Raw genomic sequence first — 24,126 nt, 5'->3', positions numbered from 1 at the left:
CAAACCTCCTTACCATACACAAAGGTGTTCAAGCTTAAATCTGAAGGAAACTCTTCAGCATCAGATGAAGGAATTATACCATACGAATCTGATATATAACCCTCAGAAGCTACGAGTTACTGCACTGCATCAGACTAATGAGGGAAGCAATATTATAGCAGAAATGGAGCAGAAACCTACTCTCTGAATATACAAATATCCTCTTGCAGTTTCCCTGAAGAAAAAGAAAGGCAGATTAAGCTTCAGCTATTGCAAGAATACCTAAGCTGCAAAATCTGCAGGCAAATACACTCCTCCAGGAGATTGAGAGGAACCGCAGGGCACTGCATGTGACGCCATGAAGGCTTGGGACGTTTAAGGAGAAAGCTGTGGCGTAGCCTAAGCAGCATCATCCAGGGAGACATGAAGCTAAAATAATTTGAATAAAATATTTAAAATGTTTAAAAATAACACTGTCACTTTAAGAATGATATATTTATGAACAGAGCTCTGTTCCATACTGGCAAATGAAAATTATACCCAGATAATGAAAATAGAATTTCCTTAGGTGAAGGAAATCCAACATAAACAAATGCACATTGAAATTACAGAAACAGTAAATCAAAAATGAACGATGCACATGTAGGACCTGATGCAGGCAAGGTTCTAAATAACACGCTAATTCTCAGACAAGAAAATGCTTTTTATATTTTGGAAAAATTCCAGTAAAACAAGACACACACTCTGTTTAATACACACTCTAATGTAATGTTCAGTAAACTAAAAGACGATAACTGACTTTGGGCACACATTTTAGAATGGAAATATCAGAATTTTAATAATAAAGTGACTTAGCACTCTCTAGACTCCTTTGCTATAGGGCTTGCATCTGAGAAAGAAACTCTGAAAATACTATAAAATGGCGCCTCTCCGCTCCATATTGAGAAGAGAAGGCGGGGTCACGTGGACGACCCAGAGGAAAAGAAATGGCTCCGCTCCGCATTATACTGAAGAAAAAGGCGGAGACCTATATCAACAAGAATGCAGCGTATTCTACGCTACATTCCAAAGTCGAAACCGGTACACAAAATAAATAAAAAATTTGTGTAGTCGATAACCCAGAGCAGACTATCTCGCTCTGCAAACTAGGCACCTGAATCACTATACAAAATCTTCCTACTCTGAGGACTTTATACAACATAGCAGTCCTAACATAAATAAGAAGCTAACAATACTAAACCCACAATAGAAGGTTTAATTCCTTCCTGCCCTGAAGGATAATAACCCCCAGTCTTCATAACACATGCATCAGTGCCCTGCTCTGTCGTAAAAAACCTTACCCCTGAAGGATTTTGAGTCCCAAATTAAATGGCAGGGAGCCTTAACCCATTCAGTGCCAGCTTTCTAGCCCCAGAAGTACAAAAGGCACTTACCTGCATTCTAGCCGTCCAGCAGTCAGACAACTCACAAAGTTTGAGAGGATGCTGCTCCTCACAGAGACCTGTGTAAAAAGAAAGACAGAGTAAGTTTACTCAGGCTTTCTATACCAGGGTAGCCCTGCTGAAGAGACTAACGTGGAGTACAGCTAGACCCAAATAGTGATGGAAGGCCAGAGCAATCTTGCCCAGACTTCAAAATAAAAAAATCGTGATAGAAGAATCTTAATCAGGACACCTAATTACTTCACCTGCTCCATGCACTACAGGCAAAGAGAATGACTGGGGGTTATGGGTAAGGGAAGTGACATATATAGCATCTTTGCTGTGGTTCTCTTTGCCTCCTCCTGCTGGCCAGGAGTGGTATTCCCACTAGTAATTGATCAATCTGTGGACTCACCATATCTTAGGAAAGAAATCTACTACTCATTTGAAGTTCAGACTAAGTGGTATTGCATTGTCTTTTATCATACATTTGTTCATTATGCAAATCTAATGTATTTACTGGTCCTTTAATTAATTTATTACGAACAACACTAAACAAATACAGATGATAAAATGTATGCCAACAATCAAAAACATTTCCTTTTTTACAGAAAGGCTGTGTGATTCATGGAATAGGAGTCCAATTGTGATGACACAGGGAAATACTGTAAGGGATATACAAAAAGCTATCTTGAGAATAAATTAAGCTTGCACTTCAGTAGCAAAGACACTGTGGGCCTTCTAGTTTTTGTCTACTGTAAACATGAATATATTTGTTCTAAAACTTTAAATCTGGCAGTAAAAGCTGTGTGGCTGGTCCAGTCATGCTTCACCCAAACATATATTAGAAGCTTGGTGTTGAAAGAGGAATCTACTCATACAATAAAGTATTTGCATAAGGTAAATGCATTGTCTGTAGAATTATTAAAGACACACATATTAGCAAAGCATAAATTCAAATAAGAGGCCTTTATGTACAAAGCAGTTAGGTTAGTTCCACTACAGCAGCCAACTTACTTTGAAACATCAAGTAGGAAGTCATTTAACTCAGTCTGTTTCGCCAAGCCTCTACATACCTAAAACAATAAATAAATATACATGCCAATATCATCAAATGTTGCAGTACAAGTGCTTTTCATATGCCATTAGACAGAATTCCATTTAAGTAGTATGGGTGGAATAAAATATACTTACTTGCACTTGATGTATTGCTACTGATGCCCAGGCAAGATTTGCTGTTGCCACCTAAAAGATAAGATGCATTAGTAACTATTTTTTCTTATAATTCAAGTCATACTTTGAAAAAATAAATATTTTAATAGCAAAATGTTTCTCCCAACAGCTGTTTTGCTGTGTCTTAAAGTTTTTCCCCTCAAACACCTCTTCCAATACCAGCAGGTAAGCTTTACTTGCACTGTAATCTTTACTACATCATTGACTACATCATTACAAAAATGTCAACTTACTTGTTGGTGACTAAGACAGAATGCTTCTTTACCCCAGTGCCGGTGAAGTTCCAAGATTCCAATTAGATCACCAATTGCAGTGACAATCGGCAAACAAAGAACAGACTGGATGCGAGTCCCTGAGTCCAGTCCAGTACCTTTGGGAAACCGCTCATCCTATTAAAAAAATAAAATAAAAAAATGAATTCTCTCTCCAGACACATACACACACATATACATATATACATACATATACAGGTAGCCCTCAGTTTACGCCGGGGTTAGATTCCAGAAGGAATGGTTGTAAATCGAAACCGTTGTAAATTGAAACCCAGTTTATAATGTAAGTCAATGGGAAGTGAGGGGGTTAGATTCCAGGCCCCTCTAAAAATTGTCATAAGTAACACCTAATACATTATTTTTAAAGCTTTGAAATGAAGACTTTAAATGCTAAACAGCATTATAAACCTAATTAAATAATCACACAACAGACTATCTCATCAAACTAAGTTTAATAAACAAAGAATTTTTTTTTACTTGTATTTTTCTGCAAACAGTTCTCTGCATTGTTAGCATGTTAGATAATATTGGTCTGCACCTATTCTATGCATTTCAATCTGGAGTGATTAATGGGCAGTTAGGCACCCTCACCTCAAGCAGCGGGACAGGAAGATAATAGGGAAGTGGCTGCTAGATCTTGTTTCTCGATAGCTAAGGTCTGTTTTGTGTACACAGATTAATTTCAGTCTGCTAAGTTACATAACTTTGCTGCAACACAAGCGGGCAGCTCCACCTACTGGCTATTTTAATTAGTGCACTGCTTTTCAATAGCAGTCACATGACTGAAAAAAAAGGTTGTTATTCTGAAACGGTGCAAATTGAACCGGAGTAAACGAGGGCCACATATATATATATATATATATATATATATATATATATATTATTTTTTTGTGTGAGTCTATATACATATATGTATATAAAAATCATATAAATATAATATATTTTCTGTAATATATATCTCAAAATCCTCTTGTTTTATTCATCAAACATGCTGATATTAAAACTTCTGTCACAACCAACATTTTTCTTTCATCCCGTAGCTAGCCTAACATTGCCAGTTGAGAAGCCATGTTTTCATTTGTTTTTTTTTTGAGGAGATTATTTTGAGAACGATACTGCGTAAGCACAGTCATGACTATATATCTGCTTATATAATAAACTGCACTTACTCTCAGCCATCAAAAAACTAAACTCTATAACTCTGGTTCAGCCACAGATGCACTTTCCCAGCAGTTAAAGTAAACAAGGATGAATATATCTGACAGAGGGAAGAGAGATGATTAACAGGCGTTTACATCAATTTAAAAAGCTACTTGATGCTACAGGTCATAATTTAATAATTGTGCGTCATTTATCAAAAACTTTTAGTTTTAAACTTTTTTCATTGTATTATTTTTTTGGGGGGGGGACTTTAGAACTATTTTTCATTTCATAACAACATTTTCAATTGATGATTTTTCAATATAAACAGGCAGCAAATTGTAAACTTTACTATTTTAACACTCGTAAAAAAAAAAAAGTAAAAAAATAATCTGATAGACTACAGTCAAAGTTTTGATGTGGTATTGAGAGTTTGTCTCCTAAATATATACTTTTAGGTGTACAACTGTACTTTTAATTGCATATGTCACTAGATCTTTAAATCTCAAATTTATCTAGAAAACAAATCCCTTCCTTTTACTATGTGTTTAATCTCTGCTAGCAGGTTACATACATGGTACATTCTAAATTCTGGCAACCTACTACCATTTGGAAGGTACAATTAATGTTCAGAAATAAAATGATTAGTTAGCTATAATCGTTATTTAGGTATCAGCAATACAATATACATAAGTGCCAATATCAGGGCTTGTAGATTTCCATCAAGTGATACAGCATATCTGTAAAAAGCTGACTAGAAAATTTCACATGAACAAAAAAAAGCTATTTTACCTCTAATGTTCTTTATCTCATCAAAATTAGAGCTCTGTGAGCAGCTATTCTTCAGCTACTCTCTTTACTGCCATCTTCATGATGAAAAAAAAAAATCAGCTGAGTTTATTCAAACTGGGAAGAAAAATAAACTGACAGTGCCTGCACATACAAAGTGCATGCTGGGTGTGGCTACTGAGGATGTTTTGAGGTAAATCTTAATTTTTTCACATAAATAAGTGCATGTGATATTTTCTAATCAGCATTTTTACAGATATGCTGCATAAATTTTTTTTTTAAAAACAACAAAAAATTAAATTTTTCACATTTTAGAGAAACGAAATATTCTAAATATCGTGGAGATGTATTAAACCTCTTAACTCATTACAAACAGACTAAAAGATGTCAAAATTAATTATGATATTTATATTATCTACGCATTGAACAGTATTAACTTCTTATATTTTTCATTTATTTAAAAAATAAAAACAGAAAATCTGGAATTTCAGCTTAAACAGAAACAGAGCCTTCATGTTTATTTTAAATTTACCTATGAAAAATCTATAAATTTATTTTTGGCATATAAAAATAGCTTTCAGGTGATGACAGTTTTAATTAGCTATTTATTCACAGAATTCAGAAATTATTGTAAAATTGCACAAAAAAGTTAAATATATATATATATATATATCTTGAATAGAAGACAGCACTCTCTGGACTTAAATGCAAATGTAGATTTATTGCGGTGATGTCTTCGGGGAATACTATTCCTCAGACATTCTAGCACCCTGGCATTTGTGATACTGTTCGTGAGAATGCACTTGACTTTGTATCCTATATACACACACACACACACACACACACACACATATATATATACACACATACACAGTATATATATATATATATATATATATATATATATATATATATATATATACATACACACATACATACATACACACACACCCCCCCTATATATATATACACACACACACATATATATACATATACATACAAACACACATCTAGCTTTCTAACTGTAGAAAAAAAATTACATAAAATAACGTATATATTTTTTATAGGTTTTTATTGAACATTTTAAGGTCTTTTTCTGCAGCTATGTCTAAAATGATGCAATTGGCTAACACTCATTTGGTATAGCAAACCTGCCCAACTTCTCAAAATGAACCCCCAAAGCTATCAATATTTCTAAATTAGACAACACAAGGTATTGATCTAGGCACATTTTGGCTAATTTGATGCCCCTATTTGGCCACCAAATACTATCATATAAAGGAAAATTGTTAACTTTTTCACAAAACTCACTGATATCACTTAAACACAACAACTACAGTCATAAGGCAAAATGGCTGTAAAAGCTTCTCTGTGGTCCCTTTTGTTCAGAAACAGCAGGCATGCATGGCTTTGCCATTAATTTTCGGAAATTAGAAGGCTCCTTCTGAAACTCTCCACAGTGCAGATGTAATCAGGTAGCTTGTAAGGTTAATATTTGCTATAGTGTAAAGGTTACCCTCCCACCTGACACCTTGATTCCTACCTTATCCCCCCAAACAGCTCTCTTCCCTCCCCCACCACCCATTGGTCACCACCATCTTACATACTGGCACACAGTTTGCCAGTATGCAGTTTAGGGATTTTATTGATTTTTTGCTTTAAAAATATATTTTTTTCCAATTTCTGTAGTGTAGTGACCACTACTCATCTTTGATACTGGAAGCTAAAATGCCAGTAACAAATTATATATATATATATATTAAAATTTTATATAAATTTTGTTTTCTGTGGTGTTGGGGATCCCTCTTTTTTCCGCAGTTTAGCAAACGCCTCCCTCCTTTTCACTGAGCCGATCCACCCACACACCTCCCTTCCCACAGTGTTACTCTCTGTAACGAATGGCGATCTGCCTTCATATAGTAGGGGAACATGATTAGTGCTCCCTTACTATATGAAGGCAGATGCCTTCTGCCTCCAGCAGCAATCTCCACTGTCTAAGATGACAATGGGGACAGCAGCATGTGCCTCTCTGTTGGACATAGGTACTACGTCAACACAGCACGCTGAACATAGAACTGTGCAACGTAATACCTACGTCCATTTTGCACTAGGGGTTAAATACTACCAATCTAAACAGTGAACTAAAATGTTTTATTAAACTAAAAAGTAATCAATATAATATAATGAAGGGGAATGGAGGATTAAACTATGAGGAGATGGAGAGGAGAGATTAGAGATGTAACATTTCTGGAAATTTCAAAGCCATGGGGAAAAAAAAAAACTTTTTTGATTTTTAAAACTTAATTTTTTGATACAAATGAAATTACAAGGTCTGGCTATCTGTGTATTTTTTTATTTTTATTTTTTTTAACCATGCAAATTTTTATGAAAGGTAACATTTTAGAAATCCTTTAGTCTATAACACTCCAAAATGTACATTTTGTAGCACATGGATGTGTTAAGAAAGGTTGCTGTTGAATTATTAAATGGACACTGAACCCAAAAAAAAATATTTCGTGATTCAGACAGAGCATGCAATTTTAAGCAACTTTCTATTTTACTCCTATTATCAATTTTTCTTTGTTCTCTTGCTATCTTTATTTGAAAAGAAGGCATCTAAGCTAAGAAGTCAGACAATTTTTGATTCGGACCCTGGACAGCACTTGTTTATTGGTGGGTGAATTTATCCACCAATAAGCAAGAACAACTCAGGTTGTTCACCAAAAATGGGCCGGCATCTAAACTTACATTCTTGCTGTTCAAATAATGATACAAAGAGAATGAAGACAATTTGATAATAAGAGTAAATTAGAAAGTTGCTTAAAATTGCATGCTGTATCTGAATCACAAAAATTGGGTTCAGTGTCCCTTTAATTAAATAAATATCACAAGTATAGTTAAGTGTCTGAAAGCACATTGTATTGTGTTATATTTTCTAGTCTAGACATTTTAACTGTACAGTATATACAGTTTAGTCTGCAAATTTTTATAATGTTTATGTTAACGCTATTAACATTAGGATGATTACTGCAACTTACAGGGTGTAGAACTAAATTTAAGTGATATTTAGGTATCCTATATAATAAAAGGCCAAGTGTGTTTGTCTGAAGCTGTCATGCGCAGTAGAGACTGCGCGCGAGGACAAACACACCTGGCCTTCCAACTAACCTGGCGTCGTGTGGTGGAGTGGGCGTGACCAGGCGGGTGCGGAGTGGGCGTGTCACCGGGCGTGATGTGGACGGGGTCGGTGTGACGCGGGCGGGGCTGGGCCAGATGCTAAGAGACAGAGAGCTCTAAAGAGGGGGATAGATAGAGAGAGGGGGATAGAGTGCGCAAAAGAGAGGGGGGAGAGTGCGCAAAAGAGAGGGGGGAGAGTGCGCAAAAGAGAGGGGGGAGAGTGCGCAAAAGAGAGGGGGGAGAGTGCGCAAAAGAGAGGGGGGAGAGTGCGCAAAAAGAGAGGGGGGAGAGTGCGCAAAAGAGAGGGGGGAGAGTGCAAACGAGAGGGGGGAGAGAGCACAAAAGAGAGGGGGGAGAGTGCGCAAAAGAGAGGGGGGAGAGTGCGCAAAAGAGAGGGGGGAGAGTGCGCAAAAGAGAGGGGGGAGAGTGCGCAAAAGAGAGGGGGGAGAGTGCTCAAAAGAGAGGGGGGAGAGTGCGCAAAAGAGAGGGGGGAGAGTGCGCAAAAGAGAGGGGGGAGAGTGCGCAAAAGAGAGGGGGGAGAGTGCGCAAAAGAGAGGGGGGAGAGTGCGCAAAAGAGAGGGGGGAGAGTGCGCAAAAGAGAGGGGGGAGAGTGCGCAAAAGAGAGGGGGGAGAGTGCGCAAAAGAGAGGGGGGAGAGTGCGCAAAAGAAAGGGGGGAGAGTGCGCAAAAGAAAGGGGGGAGAGTGCGCAAAAGAAAGGGGGGAGAGAGCGCAAAAGAGAGGGGGGAGAGAGCGCAAAAGAGAGGGGGGAGAGAGCACAAAAGAGAGGAGGGAGAGAGCACAAAAGAGAGGGAGGGAGAGCACAAAAGAGAGGGGGGGGGAGAGCACAAAAGAGAGGTGGGGGAGAGAGCACAAAAGAGAGGTGGGGGAGAGAGCACAAAAGAGAGGTGGGGGAGAGAGCACAAAAAGAGAGGGGGGGAGAGTGCACAAAAGAGAGGGGGGGAGAGAGCACAAAAGAGAGGGGGGGAGAGAGCACAAAAGAGAGGGGGGAGAGTGCACAAAAGAGAGGGGGAGAGTGCACAAAAGAGTGGGGGAGAGGACAAAAGAGGGGGAGAGAGAGTACAAAAGAGAGGGGGGGAGAGTGCACGCAAAAGAGAGGGGGGGAGAGTGCACGCAAAAGAGAGGGGGGGAGAGAGCACAAAAGAGAGGGGGGGAGAGAGCACAAAAGAGAAGGGGGGGAGAGAGCACAAAAGAGAAGGGGGGGAGAGAGCACAAAAGAGAAGGGGGGAGACAGCGCAAAAGAGAGGGGGAGACAGCGCAAAAGAGAGGGGGAGACAGCGCAAAAGAGAGGGGGGAGACAGTGCAAAAGAGAGGGGGGAGAAGGCGCAAAAGAGAGGGGGGAGACAGCGCAAAAGAGAGGGGGAGACAGTGCAAAAGAGGGGGGAGAGAGCACAAAAGAGAGGGGGAGAGAGAGCAAAAGAGATAGAGAGAGCAAACGAGAGGAGAGAGAGAGCAAACTAGAGGAGAGAGAGCAAACGAGAGGGGGGAAGAGAGAGAGCAAAAGAGAGGGAGAGAGACAGCAAAAGAGGGGGAGAGAGAGACAGCAAAAGAGGGGGAGAGAGACAGCAAAAGAGGGGGAGAGAGACCGCAAAAGAGGGGGAGAGAGACCGCAAAAGAGGGGGAGAGAGACCGCAAAAGAGGGGGATAGAGCAAAAGAGGGGGAGAGAGAGAGCAAAAGAGAGGGGGAAGAGAGAGAGAGCAAAAGAGAGGGGGGAGAGAGAGAGAGCAAAAGAGAGGGTGGAGAGAGAGAGAGCAAAAGAGAGGGGAGAGAGAGAGCAAAAGAGAGGGGGGAGAGAGAGCAAAAGAGAGGGGGGGGAGAGAACAAAAGAGAGTGGGGGGGAGAGCAAAAGAGAGTGGGGGGGAGAGCAAAAGAGAGTGGGGGGGAGAGAGCAAAAGAGGGGGGAGAGAGAGCAAAAGAGGGGGGAGAGAGAGCAAAAGAGGGGGGGGGAGAGAGCAAAAAAGAGGGGGGAGAGAGAGCAAAAGAGATTGGGGAGAGAGAGCAAAAGAGAGGGGGGGAGAGAGAGAGAGCAAAAGAGAGGGAGAAAAGAGAGAACAATAGAGAGGGGGGGAGAGAGAGAGAGAGAGTAAAAGAGAGGGGGGAGAGAGAGGGGGAGAGAGAGCGTAAAAGAGAGAGGGGAGAGAGAGCGTAAAAGAGAGGGGGATAGAGAGAGTAAAAGAGAGGGGGGATAGAGAGAGCAAAAGAGTGGGGAGAAAGAGAGGGGGGATAGAGAGAGAGCAAGGGGTGGGACCGCTGTACTGCAAAAAATGGCCCGTGTACACGGGCTTTAGGACTAGTATAATAATAGGAGGATTTCATTACCTATGAAGTTATTTGAGAAGCAACTCATGTTTGCATTTATGTAAATCATGTTCCTTCAATATGTAGTTCTGAAGTCTGTCTCTTTCAACATCAGACATATAGACTCTCAAATACCATTCTTATTCAGATAATTGTAATTAATTTGACAAATCATGTTATTCAGATAAATGCCTCCTTAAATATAGCAGTTTTTATTTACGAAAAATAAAAAAAACCCAGAAATAAATGTTCCCCTTGAATAAAAATATCACTTAGCAGTCATTTCAAATATTGAAATGTTGTAAAAAAAAAAAAAATCTTGAAAAGACAGCCTAGACACAATTAAACTTTCATGATTCAGATAGGGCATACAATTTTAAACAACTTTCCAATTTACTTTTAGCATCAAATTTTCAATGTTCTCTTGGTATTCTTTGTTGAAATATAAACCTAGGTAGGCTCATTTGCTAATTTCTAAGCCCATGGAGGCCGTCTCTTATCTCAGTGCATTGCGCCAGGTTTTTTTTTCTAGCTAAACAGTGCTAGTTCATGTTTGCCATATAGATAATATTGTTCTCTTGGTATTCTTATTTGAAAGCTAAACCTAGGTAGGCTTATATGCTATTTATTGTCTTACACCTTGAAGGCCGCCTCTTATGTGAATGCATTTTGATAGTTTTTCACCACTAGTGGATGTTAGCTCATATGTGTCAGTTACCTAGGAGTCGGCACTGATTGGCTAAAATGCAAGTCTATCAAAAGAACTTAAATCAGGGGACAGTTGGCAGAGGCTTAAATACAAGGTAAATTAATATAACCATGCTGTTTATGCAAAACTGGGGAATGGGTAATAAAGGGATTATCTATCATTTTAAACAAACATTCTGGAGTAGACTGTCTCTTTAAGGCTAAAGTAAGCACACTACTCAATGTTCAATATTTACACTCCTATAGATCAAAGTTAGATTCAGATAAAAGATACAATTCCAGCTAAAATGTCTGATACAGTCTGGTATTGTAATTATTTTGGTATTGGAATGTATGTGTCTCTCCTTCACATTCAGACCAGATCCCTGCTTAGCAAGACAAGCAGCTCTCAAGGTAAAATTTGCTTTTCTAAAATTCTTTCTTTAAGGGACCTCACAGTACTCACTAGATGTCTTAGATAATCTCAACAGAGAGGACGAGCTTTAGATCACTGGGCAATATATATGTAAGCTTGACCAGAACCAATTATACCGCAGGTCTGGGACACTTAGCACCTGGTAGTGTTCTGATCTTGTGATAAAATGAAATGTATACTAATATTTAATCGTTAACACCTTTATACACAATGTGACACTCTGCTTTAATGAAAAACACACCAAGGTTCCTGTATCTCTATGGGGCCTATTTATCAAATGTCTTGCAGACCTGATCCGACAGTGCGGATCAGGTCCACAAGACATCGCTGAATGCGGAGAGCAATACGCTCTCCGTATTCAGCATTGCACCAGCAGCTCACAAGAGTTGCTGGTGCAACCCCGCCCCCTGTAGACTTGCGGCCAATGGGCCGTCAGAAGGGGGTGTCAATCAACCCGATCGTACTCGATCGGGTTGAATTCCGGCGATTCCTGTCCGCCTGCTCAGAGCAGACGGACAGTGTTATGGAGCAGTGGTCCGTTCGGAGCTTGATAGATAGGCCCCTATGTCTGAGAAAAGTTAATCATAAGCCATTTATTTGATTAAATTCTCAACAACCTGTATCTCCTGAGTTCTAGAGCTATTTTTAAACAAAACCACTTGAAAACTTTATTCATGTAAACCTTTTTTTTCCTGAAGATAAATGCACCTTTTTTGATGAAAATGTTTTTTAATCAAAAATAAGTTTCTTACGGCCACCTATACATTAAAAAATTAAACAGACTAATAATTTGTATGCAAAAATTGTGAGGATTATTTATAATTAAAAATGTGACAGAATACTGAAATAATGGGACTGACCCTAATGTTGCAAAGCTATCTGGCTTCTGTTTTGACCCCAAAAGGGTAATGACTCTTAAAAGGAATCCATAACAAACATTTCCCTGGGTCTAAGCTTTTTATTTTGTTGTATAACAACATTCCAGAGATATTGGATAATTTTATATTACTGTTGAAACTGACCATCTATCATGAGAACATTCTATTATTTATGGTTATAACATTCATAATGAGGCTCACAACTACAGCAATAACATAAGTAAACTAGTTTGATAAAGACCCATAAAATACAAATCAAGAGGAAAAAATGCTTTGCACTCATAAGTGAATGACTGACACAGTTCTAGTATGACAATATAGGATCACATTTCTTTTTTACTTTAAAGGGACATGAAACTCAAAAAATGCTTCATTTAGGTAGAACATACAATTTTAAACAACAACTTTCCAGTTTATTTGTATGATCAAATTTACTTCATTCTCTTGGTATCGTTTGTGGAAGGAGCAGCAATGCACTACAGGTTTCTAACTGAACACATGGGTGAGCCAATGGCAATTGGTGTATATAATATACAAAGAACTTTTTGATAAAAGTACATTTGGAAATTTGTTGCAAGCTCTGTCTAAACAATGAAAGTTTAAAATTGACTTTAAAGGGACAGTAAACCTTAAAAATAATGTTATATAATTCTGCACATAGTCACAGGAGCGAGCTGCACTTAGTCTTATGGCGCGATCGGGCCGGGCTGTGACTATACAGCTGGCCCGATGTGCTGACTGAATATTACAGACCCGCTCAGCAGAGAGCAGAGAGCGGTCTGTAAAAGCGCTGTCATTTTTACATTTTAAAAAAGGTAAAAAAGGGTTTTATGGCTATAGCACCTAAATAATGTTATATAATTCTGCACTATATGCAGAATTATATAACATTATTTTTAAGGTTTACTGTCCCTTTAATGTTCTTTAATGAACCGGGGGTGGTAGATACAGACTTCAAAGTACAATAGTTATAAGAGGTGAAATGCATCTATCTAATACATACTTTTGATCAGTGTTTGATCAGTGTTTGATCTTGGAACATGGTAAAATGCATTTTCTCTTTTCTTTTAAAGATTTGGGAGTTTCCCAAAAAATGTTACAGTGTAAAGCTGAGAGTCTAATTAACCCTTTGAGTGCTAAACACTTTCCCACCTGGGTGCTAAGGTGATTGAAGTTTTTTTTTTTTAATTGTTTTTTTTTTTTATTTTTTTTTTTAACTTTTATATATATTACGCCATTGGAAAGGTTAGGCGATTACCTTTCCAATGGTGGGTCTTGGTGGTCTGTAGCTGCTTAGATGCCTGAGATACAGGCGTCGAAGCAGCATGCCCCCTTTCCATATACTTTGTATTGTCACTTGTTAATAAAGTTGCGCGGTGACGTCATGTCATTGCGCGAGACGTCACCACGCAAAACGTGAAGCCCCGGCGATGCCTGTCATTTCATAGGCACGCTCGCCGGGGTAGGAGCGGGTGGGAGCCCCCAGATCTCCCTCAATATGGGAGAGTGCTAGCGACGGCTCTAAGCCGTCGTTAGCACCAGAGTGGGAAACTCTGTGACGGCTCAGAGCCGTCGTTAGCACTCAAGGGGTTAAAAAGTATAAGTAGTGAGTTGAGCTAATTAAAGGGATAGAAAGGTGCATATTTGCATTTTAATTTGAAAGAGGAGCCTTTTTGCAATATACTTCCATTAGCAAAAATGCTTCTAGTAAAAGTTATTACTGGTTTTATGCGGCATATGCACATATCATGTCAGTGCCACTTGCACCAGTATTCAGGCACCACATCTTCTTAGGGGGTCAGCAGTAGCTTGTATGACACAAATTACATCTTCAGAATCAATACATACCACAGCCACCACTCTGAACAAGCATGGTGTTTGAATACTGGTGCACGTGCCCTCACAGGATATGTGCATATGCCACAGAAAAACAGTAATGACGTTTACTAAAAGCATTTTTGATAATGGAAGTATATTGCAAAAAATGCTTATATTTCAAATTGAAATGCACCCATGCAGATTTCAATTGTGACATTTCTATTCCTTTAAATCAATTTAACAATCAATATTTCTACCTTAATATTTGAAGTAACATGATAAGCTTTGTGCCGGATGTGTTCATCTATGTTCATATGTTCAATGCCATAGCTATGCTCAAACGTTGAGGACAAACAATTCTTAGACCTCTAAATGCTCTTGCACTCCTGTTTGTGTGAGAAAAGGAGGATGTGCTGCATGGGTGCTTGTTGGTGCACGCTTGTGGCAACCCCAGAAAGAAATGTTCCCTGGTTGGAAACTCTCTCTGCCTGGACAATAATAAATTGATCCCAAAGCCGCAAAATAAAGTTAGATTATAGTCGCATTTTTAGATCAAACACACGCGGGACTAGTTACTATTTAATTTAAGTATATGTGCTACTCAAATACAACATTTGTTACAAACAGGCATGCTTATTTAGCTAATTAAAAGGTGTGAAACTGATTTTGTGAACAAATTACTGACGTCAGTTTTCTGCTCAGAAACCAAACAAACCCCCCAAAAAAACAAAAAACAACACACAACCTTGGCCCATAGGCTTGACCCTGTGTGGCACTACTTTTGATTTAACTAGATTTAATTCATATGAATAACATAATTGGCTATGTTTTCAATAAACATAAATTATGCTTACCTGATATATCAGGGTGAAAGGTGCCAGAAGAATATAAGGACGCCCCACATAAAATTACAGGTGGGAAGCTGTGGACTCTTTCCATCAGAAGAAAAGGAGATTATCAGGTAAGCATAATTTAGGGTTTTCTTCTTAAATGGAGAGAGTCTGCAGCTGCATTAATTACTTTTGGGAAAATACCCAAGCTATAGAGGACACCAAATGCCAAGACGGGAGGGAATATAGGCGGCCCATACTGAGGGCACAAGGCCTAAATCTCTACCCAATAAAAAAAAAACACTTTTGCCCAAAGCCGAGAAAATTTTAAGAGTAAAAGCCCCAATGAAACTGACTCGCAGTTAGTCCAGAAGCCAAACTAGAGACCACAATGGACTCGCCTGAGCCAACAGTCCTCCAGGAGACATTGTTGCCCAACAAACGGTCCCCCACCGATCACCCCCCACAAATGAAGGGGACACCAGCCGAAAACCCCCAAGGGGACAAGGCAAAGGCGGACAGAGGAAACCGAAAGGTCCCCTAATACAAAAAAAGAACACTTCCAAGAGTGAGCCCAGCTCACAGAGACCCAAAGGGACCCAAACAGGGAAAGGAGGCCACGCCAATACCAAGCAAAACCCGGGAAAAGACCGTTCAAAGAGACAGAACAGACGTCTCTCCAAGATCCTGCAAGCACAGAATGGAACTGAAGAGGCAAAGTCCTCCCAGTGTCTGACCATAGAATACCAAGGTATTCGATCATGAAAAAGTGTGAAATGCACTCAGGAGAAAAACACCAAGTTTAAGAACACAGAGTCCATAACAGGACAACACAGAGGGTACTTGCAAGGAAGAAGAAGCAGTCAAGCAAGAAATAGACCGCAAAAGCAACACCCGGACAGAGGGCACGCTCCAGGCAACCTAAATTGTAAGGACCTACACACAGGTCCCTAAAAAGGGGAACACAACACCTCAATTGAGGCCCCCCAAGAAGGAGAGTATACCCTCAAAACTCGAAGGAAGAGTAAACCCTCTTCTGAAATCAATAGAGCAAGGTGAAAGTAAAATCTATACCTTAGCAGACTGAGCTAACAGGATAGAGCTCCCACACCCATAGGAGACTGTGACCCGAACAAAGTGACTTAGACCGCTCAGCTATCCTGACCCGCAAATCCACACCCAGCTGGACCAAACCAGCCTCAGCGATCCAACACAGGGGAACAAAGAATCCCGAAACAGGTACAGGAACGAGCGTAAGGATAGCACAGCAATCCCCACAGAGTACAACTACAACCCTATTCTGAAAACAAACAGACAACAAGGCCATAGACCGAAGGATCTATCCAAATAAAGGCCCAACAAGTCTGACTTAGAGCCAGCAAGACCCCAGGGGGTCTTTTTCACCTCCCATCCAGGAGAAGCCCCAAGCAAGGACTCCATCTCCATAGGGAGGAGAATATCCCGTAAAGAAAAGGGATGATGCTGGAAGGGCAACAACTGCTCAAGACCAGAAGGCACCGGCTAATGGGAAGATAAATTCCCAACACAGATGTCCTAGAAAAGGAACCCCCTACAAATAGCTTGCCAAGCAGCGGCACAGCCAACCAATTCACCTGCAGAGCAGGAAATCCACGGGAACACTGGCAAGCTGACCAGGGGAATGCAACCCTAAGGTGCACCGGAAATTGGACATTCAGCACCAGCAGCTGGGTATGAACCAACAACCTTTTAGGACCAAGCCACACAGCTATCCACAAGATGACACCGGCTACTCCTGTGGCAAAGAATAAAAAATACTCAGAAAACCTGGCCAACCATGACCCACTCAGGTAGATGGAAGAAGGTGGAACTGAACAGCTCTGTCGCTAGACAGTTACAGGTTTGAAGCCTGAACCCCAGACCACTAAGGATCATCTGGGCTCAAGTTCCCACAACTGCGGAACCCCCCCGACCAGCCCTGAGATCCAAGATTCCAAAACCACCCAAAACTGTGTCAGGAAAAAGGCCAAGCAAAGCTTCAGCAACCGAAAGTCTCAGGGGGGAAAAATAGGTCCGGGCACCTAATGGTTCAGGCAAACCTTACCCTAGAACTAAACACCCCATCTGGCCAAAAAGCCAGACACAAGGGATATGGATGCATATCCAGAGAATCCAGATAGCGAGAAGAACTCGAAAGCCCCGACCAAAGGAAGGAACTACCCCAATCTAGAGTCCAATGCTCCAAGGAGCACGGCTAGAAGTCGTATGAAGATACTTCCCAAAGCCTCAGGACAACCAAGGTATACGTCAAGGTAAAAAAAAAATCCTACTAGCAGGACTAGTCTCCCTATCACCTCCGCTCAAGGAAGAGAAAGTCACTAAGCCTACCCAGCTCCAGAAAACTCCAAGCTAAACAAAGTCCCCGCAGGAAACAACCATCACCAGCGAAAACAGATGCATAAAAGGAGATCAAACTCACCCAGAGATAATGGAAGAAGACCCAAAGGTCTCTTATAATTCACAGACAGTACACGACAAAGAGTAAAAGCGGCATCTAGAAACACTATAAAAAGCTAACGCGCATACCTGCAAGGTGGGAAGAGCTGCATCTAGTTTCAAACTGCAAACCTTCTGCATGCTAGACAGCTATCCCGTACAAGCTGTTGGATCAAGCCCAAAAGGACAAATCCAGAGGCCTAAAAGATGAAGGCCAAACCGCTCAACTGCGGTAAGGAGCGTTAAGTCCTCCAACCCTCCACTACATGGGGGAGGCTCTAGGTTCTGATAAAATCAGATGTCAGAGTGACGCAGCGGGAAACTCCCCTGCCAGGCCATCTATGACTGAAGGCTATAAGGACTGAAACAATCCTTCCCGCCTCATGGACCCAGAGGTCCTCTCGAATGCTTAGTTGAACAGGAAAAACAATGATAACCTGAGCACTCAGCGCTTCTACCGAACCAGCTGAGCAGAACAGCGCCACGTGTCTGAACATCTGCAAGACCGAACGAACCCGACAGGACCAGCCTGCACCTAGTGTCTCAACCGGCAAGCAGCGTAAATTCTCCCTCGTAGAGGGAAAAAGAGACATTTCTAACATAGGACTAACATGTCCAGAACAACTTCCGAAGTAATAATAAAGAGTATCAATCCCAGAAAGTTCCCGAAGGAAAAAAAAACAAAAAAGACATCCCCATGGATATAAATAAAATATAAGGCAACCCAGAGGTTAACGCCCAAAAAGACACAGGCCTACCCGCAGGACCAGCCAAACGGAGCCCTATCTTACAAAACTGGGAAAGATCTCCAACAAATGACAATCAGGAGATTACTTAATCCCTACATGTCTAATGAGGTGCACCATTCGAATTATCAGACTGAAAATCCCCGTAACTGGTACCGATAGGGTCATTCAATAACTGAAAAACATGTCTGAGCAACACAGAAAGGTGCGAAATCTTGTAACGAAAGACACAACACTAAGGGACAGATACCCCCACGGGGAACTGTAGAGGCCCTCCCCAAGGCAGAAGGCCCGGGAAAATAGGGCACAAGCACATTCTCAAATAAACGTCTGGACTCTGCAGACGAACAATCGCCAACATTATGTGGAAGCAAAAACGTGCTGCAACCTCCGGGGGAAACACGGCACCCCGCATGGAGGAACCATAAACTGGGTTACCCGCATGTGCAGAAGTATGATTTGATAGGGAACTCGCCTCTCGGAGGACAGGACCCCCAAAGGCGGGTGGCTCAGCAGTCCCTTGATTCCTCAAGCCGAGGAACCAGGCACTCTGAAATGGCATATGGAACAAAACTGTTTGACAGGAGTCAACGAGGCCACTCCGGATTCATCACGGGGCACAGAATCTGAAATCAAAATAGTCTCAGTATCAGAATCCTCCGTAACTGAATCTGAAATTAACACAGTCTCAGCATCAGAATCCTCCATAACTGGATAGGGGATATTTATATATGGACTAAAGTAGTAAAACAAAAACGGCACCTGACACCCACAATGGCTGGGGCATTCACTACATCTTATGACCAGACCCCTGCGGACTAGAACATTTTCTTTGCCACGCGGTCGTAAATGTGGAAATGGAAAAACGGAACGTAACCACGCCCAAACACAAGGTGAACCGTACAGTCCAAAAAAAGAACACCCAACCAAAAGGACGCGTCACTTACAAAGGCCTCAATGTTCCAACCACGAGCCCAGTAAAAATCACACATAAGCAGGTTGAATCACATAAACATGATTATAAACCCACCATGTTCAGTAAAGAGATATTAAAGGGACACTGAACCCAAATTTTTTCTTTCGTGATTCAGATAGAGCATTCAATTTTAAACAACTTTCTAATTTACTTCTATTATCAATTTTTCTTTGTTCTCTTGCTTTCTTTATTCAAAAAAGAAGGCATCTAAGCTATTTTTTGGTTTAGAACCATGGAAAGCACTTGTTTATTGGTAGGTGAATTTACCCACCAATCAGCAAGAACAGCACAGTGTGCTCACCAAAAATGGGCCGGCATCTAAACTTACATTCTTGCATTTCAAATAAAGATACCAAGAGAATGAAAAGAATTTGATAATAGGAGTAAATTAGAAAGTTGCTTAAAATTGCATGCTCTAACTTAATCACAATAGAAAAAATTTGGGTTCAGTGCCCCTTTAACCCTCGATTCCAAGATACTAAAAGAGACTCACTGAGACCCTTATGTATAAGTTAGACCCGCAAGGTGGTAGCCTCTCGGGAAACATTCACATTACAGTACATTGCCGAATAAAGTAAAATGAAACAATCTTACCGGGATCTATGCCGTAGAACAGGAACATGGCCCTTCAATTGTGACGGATAGTAGCATCGCCTCCGCCATGGACTTGAGAGACAACGGCGATTGCTTGATAAGCTGTTAATATGAGTTGGGATGGTTTCGCAGAAAGAAACTCCAGGCATCTCCAGACTCTAACTTTCATCCAAGTCCTCACTGAGAAACTGACAGGACTACTTAAAATTCCTGTCCCATGAGGAAGAGTACTACCCTCCATAAGAGACAAAAACCAAAATTTAAAATTCTGTCACTTCTCTGCCATCCTCCTGGGACGTAAGGCAAAGAATGACTGGGGGATAAGGGGAGTGGGAGGAGTATTTAAGCCTTTGGCTGGGGTGTCTTTGCCTCCTCCTGGTGGCCAGGTTCTTATTTCAATTTATAAACAGTGAGAAAGAACAGAAGCATTTATATGGCACACTTGGGGGGTATTGTCATCTCATACATATGTGGTTGGCCTTTGATAAAGCATATGCGAAACGTGCGTTAGGCTGTTTGCACTGCTGCTCTGTGTGGTATTAGTATTTTAATATAGAAAACGGGGTAAAACTTAATTGGGAAAACTTTTTTCACTTGGTAATTTGTTGGCCCACTGTGGGCATCTATTTAGGTGGTAATGTGTGCCTAAGTTTGGCGGCTAGGGGAGTGTGGAGACTGATACTTGTTTACTATAAAATACAGGCAACGAATATATATACAATAATAGTGCTGTCTCCCTCAGTTACCTCTGGGCACGCTGCGGTCTCACTTACCATTAAAACTTATAGTGAATTACAGTTCGTTACCCTTCAAAGATATATTTAACTAATTGTGATAGACAGGAGGCGACTCCTTTACCAGAGAGTACACAGTGCTATTTTCTTTTATACTGTGTTATTTTCTTTTCTTTTTTGATTCTAATATAACTTGATGCAACGTTTTTATTAAAAGTGGCATGGTCCACAACACTTGAACTATTTTATTTATATATTTAATAAATGTTAAGTTTTAATATAACTCACAATTCTACACAATGAACTCACCAACCACATATGTATGAGATGACAATACCCCCAAGTGTGCCATATAAATGCTTCTGTTCTTTCTATCTGTTTATAAATTAAACTATCTTTTGGCATTAGGCACTACCTTATCCTATACTTAGGTTTATAAGGAATTAGGTCTGTGGGTTGTCACCTCCAGTTCTTTCCCACCTTCCCTTTAGGTTAAAAAGGATTTATTCCATACAGGTTCTTATTTCCCAAAAGTAATGAATGCAGCTGTGGACTCTTTCCATTTAAGAAGAAAAGTATTTAAGATTTGAAAACATAATTTATGTAAGAACTTACCTGATAAATTCATTTCTTTCATATTAGCAAGAGTCCATGAGCTAGTGACGTATGGGATATACATTCCTACCAGGAGGGGCAAAGTTTCCCAAACCTCAAAATGCCTATAAATACACCCCTCACCACACCCACAATTCAGTTTAACGAATAGCCAAGAAGTGGGGTGATAAAAAAGTGCGAAAGCATATAAAATAAGGAATTGGAATAATTGTGCTTTATACAAAAATCATAACCACCACAAAAAAGGGTGGGCCTCATGGACTCTTGCTAATATGAAAGAAATGAATTTATCAGGTAAGTTCTTACATAAATTATGTTTTCTTTCATGTAATTAGCAAGAGTCCATGAGCTAGTGACGTATGGGATAATGATTACCCAAGATGTGGATCTTTCCACGCAAGAGTCACTAGAGAGGGAGGGATAAAATAAAGACAGCCAATTCCTGCTGAAAATAATCCACACCCAAAATAAAGTTTAATGAAAAACATAAGCAGAAGATTCAAACTGAAACCGCTGCCTGAAGTACTTTTCTACCAAAAACTGCTTCAGAAGAAGAAAATACATCAAAATGGTAGAATTTAGTAAAAGTATGCAAAGAGGACCAAGTTGCTGCTTTGCAAATCTGATCAATCGAAGCTTCATTCCTAAACGCCCAGGAAGTAGAAACTGACCTAGTAGAATGAGCTGTAATCCTTTGAGGCGGAGTTTTACCCGACTCAACATAGGCAAGATGAATTAAAGATTTCAACCAAGATGCCAAAGAAATGGCAGAAGCTTTCTGGCCTTTTCTAGAACCGGAAAAGATAACAAATAAACTAGAAGTCTTTTGGAAAGACTTAGTAGCTTCAACATAATATTTCAAAGCTCTAACAACATCCAAAGAATGTAACGATTTCTCCTTAGAATTCTTAGGATTAGGACATAATGAAGGAACCACAATTTCTCTACTAATGTTGTTGGAATTCACAACTTTAGGTAAAAATTCAAAAGAAGTTCGCAACACTGCCTTATCCTGATGAAAAATCAGAAAAGGAGACTCACAAGAAAGAGCAGATAATTCAGAAACTCTTCTGGCAGAAGAGATTGCCAAAAGGAACAAAACTTTCCAAGAAAGTAATTTAATGTCCAATGAATGCATAGGTTCAAACGGAGGAGCTTGAAGAGCCCCTAGAACCAAATTCAAACTCCAAGGAGGAGAAATTGACTTAATGACAGGTTTTATACGAACCAAAGCTTGTACAAAACAATGAATATCAGGAAGATTATCAATCTTTCTGTGAAAAAGAACAGAAAGAGCAGAGATTTGTCCTTTCAAGGAACTTGCGGACAAACCTTTATCTAAACCATCCTGAAGAAACTGTAAAATTCTTGGAATTCTAAAAGAATGCCAAGAAAAATGATGAGAAAGACACCAAGAAATATAAGTCTTCCAGACTCTATAATATATCTCTCTGGATACAGATTTACGAGCCTGTAACATAGTATTAATCACAGAGTCAGAGAAACCTCTTTGACTAAGAATCAAGCGTTCAATCTCCATACCTTTAAATTTAAGGATTTGAGATCCTGATGGAAAAAAGGACCTTGCGACAGAAGGTCTGGTCGTAGCGGAAGAGTCCACGGATGGCAAGAGGCCATCCGGACAAGATCCGCATACCAAAACCTGTGAGGCCATGCCGGAGCTACCAGCAGAACAAACGAGCATTCCTTCAGAATCTTGGAGATTACTCTTGGAAGAAGAACTAGAGGCGGAAAGATATAGGCAGGATGATACTTCCAAGGAAGTGACAATGCATCCACTGCTTCCGCTTGAGGATCCCTGGATCTGGACAGATACCTGGGAAGTTTCTTGTTTAGATGAGAGGCCATCAGATCTATTTCTGGAAGTCCCCACATTTGAACAAACTGAAGAAATACCTCTGGGTGAAGAGACCATTCGCCCGGATGTAACGTTTGGCGACTGAGATAATCCGCTTCCCAATTGTCTATACCTGGGATATGAACCACAGAGATTAGACAGGAGCTGGATTCCGCCCAAACCAGAATTCGAGATACTTCTTTCATAGCCAGAGGACTGTGAGTCCCTCCTTGATGATTAATGTATGCCACAGTTGTGACATTGTCTGTCTGAAAACAAATGAACGATTCTCTCTTCAGAAGAGGCCAAGACTGAAGAGCTCTGAAAATTGCACGGAGTTCCAAAATATTGATCGGTAATCTCACCTCCTGAGATTCCCAAACTCCTTGTGCCGTCAGAGATCCCCACACAGCTCCCCAACCTGTGAGACTTGCATCTGTTGAAATTACAGTCCAGGTCGGAAGCACAAAAGAAGCCCCCTGAATTAAACGATGGTGATCTGTCCACCACGTTAGAGAGTGTCGTACAATCGGTTTTAAAGATATTAATTGAGATATCTTTGTGTAATCCCTGCACCATTGATTCAGCATACAGAGCTGAAGAGGTCGCATGTGAAAACGAGCAAAGGGGATCGCGTCCGATGCAGCAGTCATAAGACCTAGAATTTCCATGCATAAGGCTACCGAAGGGAATGATTGTGACTGAAGGTTTTGACAAGCTGAAATCAATTTTAGACGTCTCTTGTCTGTTAAAGACAGAGTCATGGACACTGAATCTATCTGGAAACCCAGAAAAGTTACCCTTGACTGAGGAATCAATGAACTTTTTGGTAAATTGATCCTCCAACCATGATCTTGAAGAAACAACACAAGTCGATTCGTATGAGATTCTGCTAAATGTAAAGACTGAGCAAGTACCAAGATATCGTCCAAATAAGGAAATACCACAATACCCTGTTCTCTGATTACAGACAGAAGGGCACCGAGAACTTTTGTAAAAATTCTTGGAGCTGTAGCTAGGCCAAACGGCATAGCCACAAACTGGTAATGCTTGTCCAGAAAAGAGAATCTCAGGAACTGATAATGATCTGGATGAATCGGAATATGCAGATAAGCATCCTGAAAATCTATTGTGGACATATAATGCCCTTG

At 40.4% G+C, this 24,126-nt stretch overlaps 1 protein-coding gene across 1 annotated transcript in view; it reads right to left on the bottom strand.

Moving 5' to 3' along the window:
* The window catches only part of PDE10A (phosphodiesterase 10A), a 768,738-nt gene that overhangs the window by 218,712 nt on the left and 525,900 nt on the right, over positions 1–24,126 (bottom strand). Inside the window, exons 7-9 of the mRNA XM_053710922.1 lie at positions 2,867–3,022; positions 2,595–2,645; positions 2,418–2,476 (exon numbers count right to left, since the gene is read on the bottom strand). Of these exons, the coding sequence (XP_053566897.1) occupies positions 2,418–2,476; positions 2,595–2,645; positions 2,867–3,022 (266 nt within the window). The remainder of the gene's footprint in view (positions 1–2,417; positions 2,477–2,594; positions 2,646–2,866; positions 3,023–24,126) is intronic.

Source organism: Bombina bombina, chromosome 4 (assembly GCF_027579735.1).
Source record: "Bombina bombina isolate aBomBom1 chromosome 4, aBomBom1.pri, whole genome shotgun sequence".
Lineage (NCBI taxonomy): Eukaryota > Metazoa > Chordata > Amphibia > Anura > Bombinatoridae > Bombina > Bombina bombina.
The sequence above is the reverse complement of the archived record's forward strand: the minus strand, read 5'-3'. Positions and strand labels throughout refer to the sequence as shown.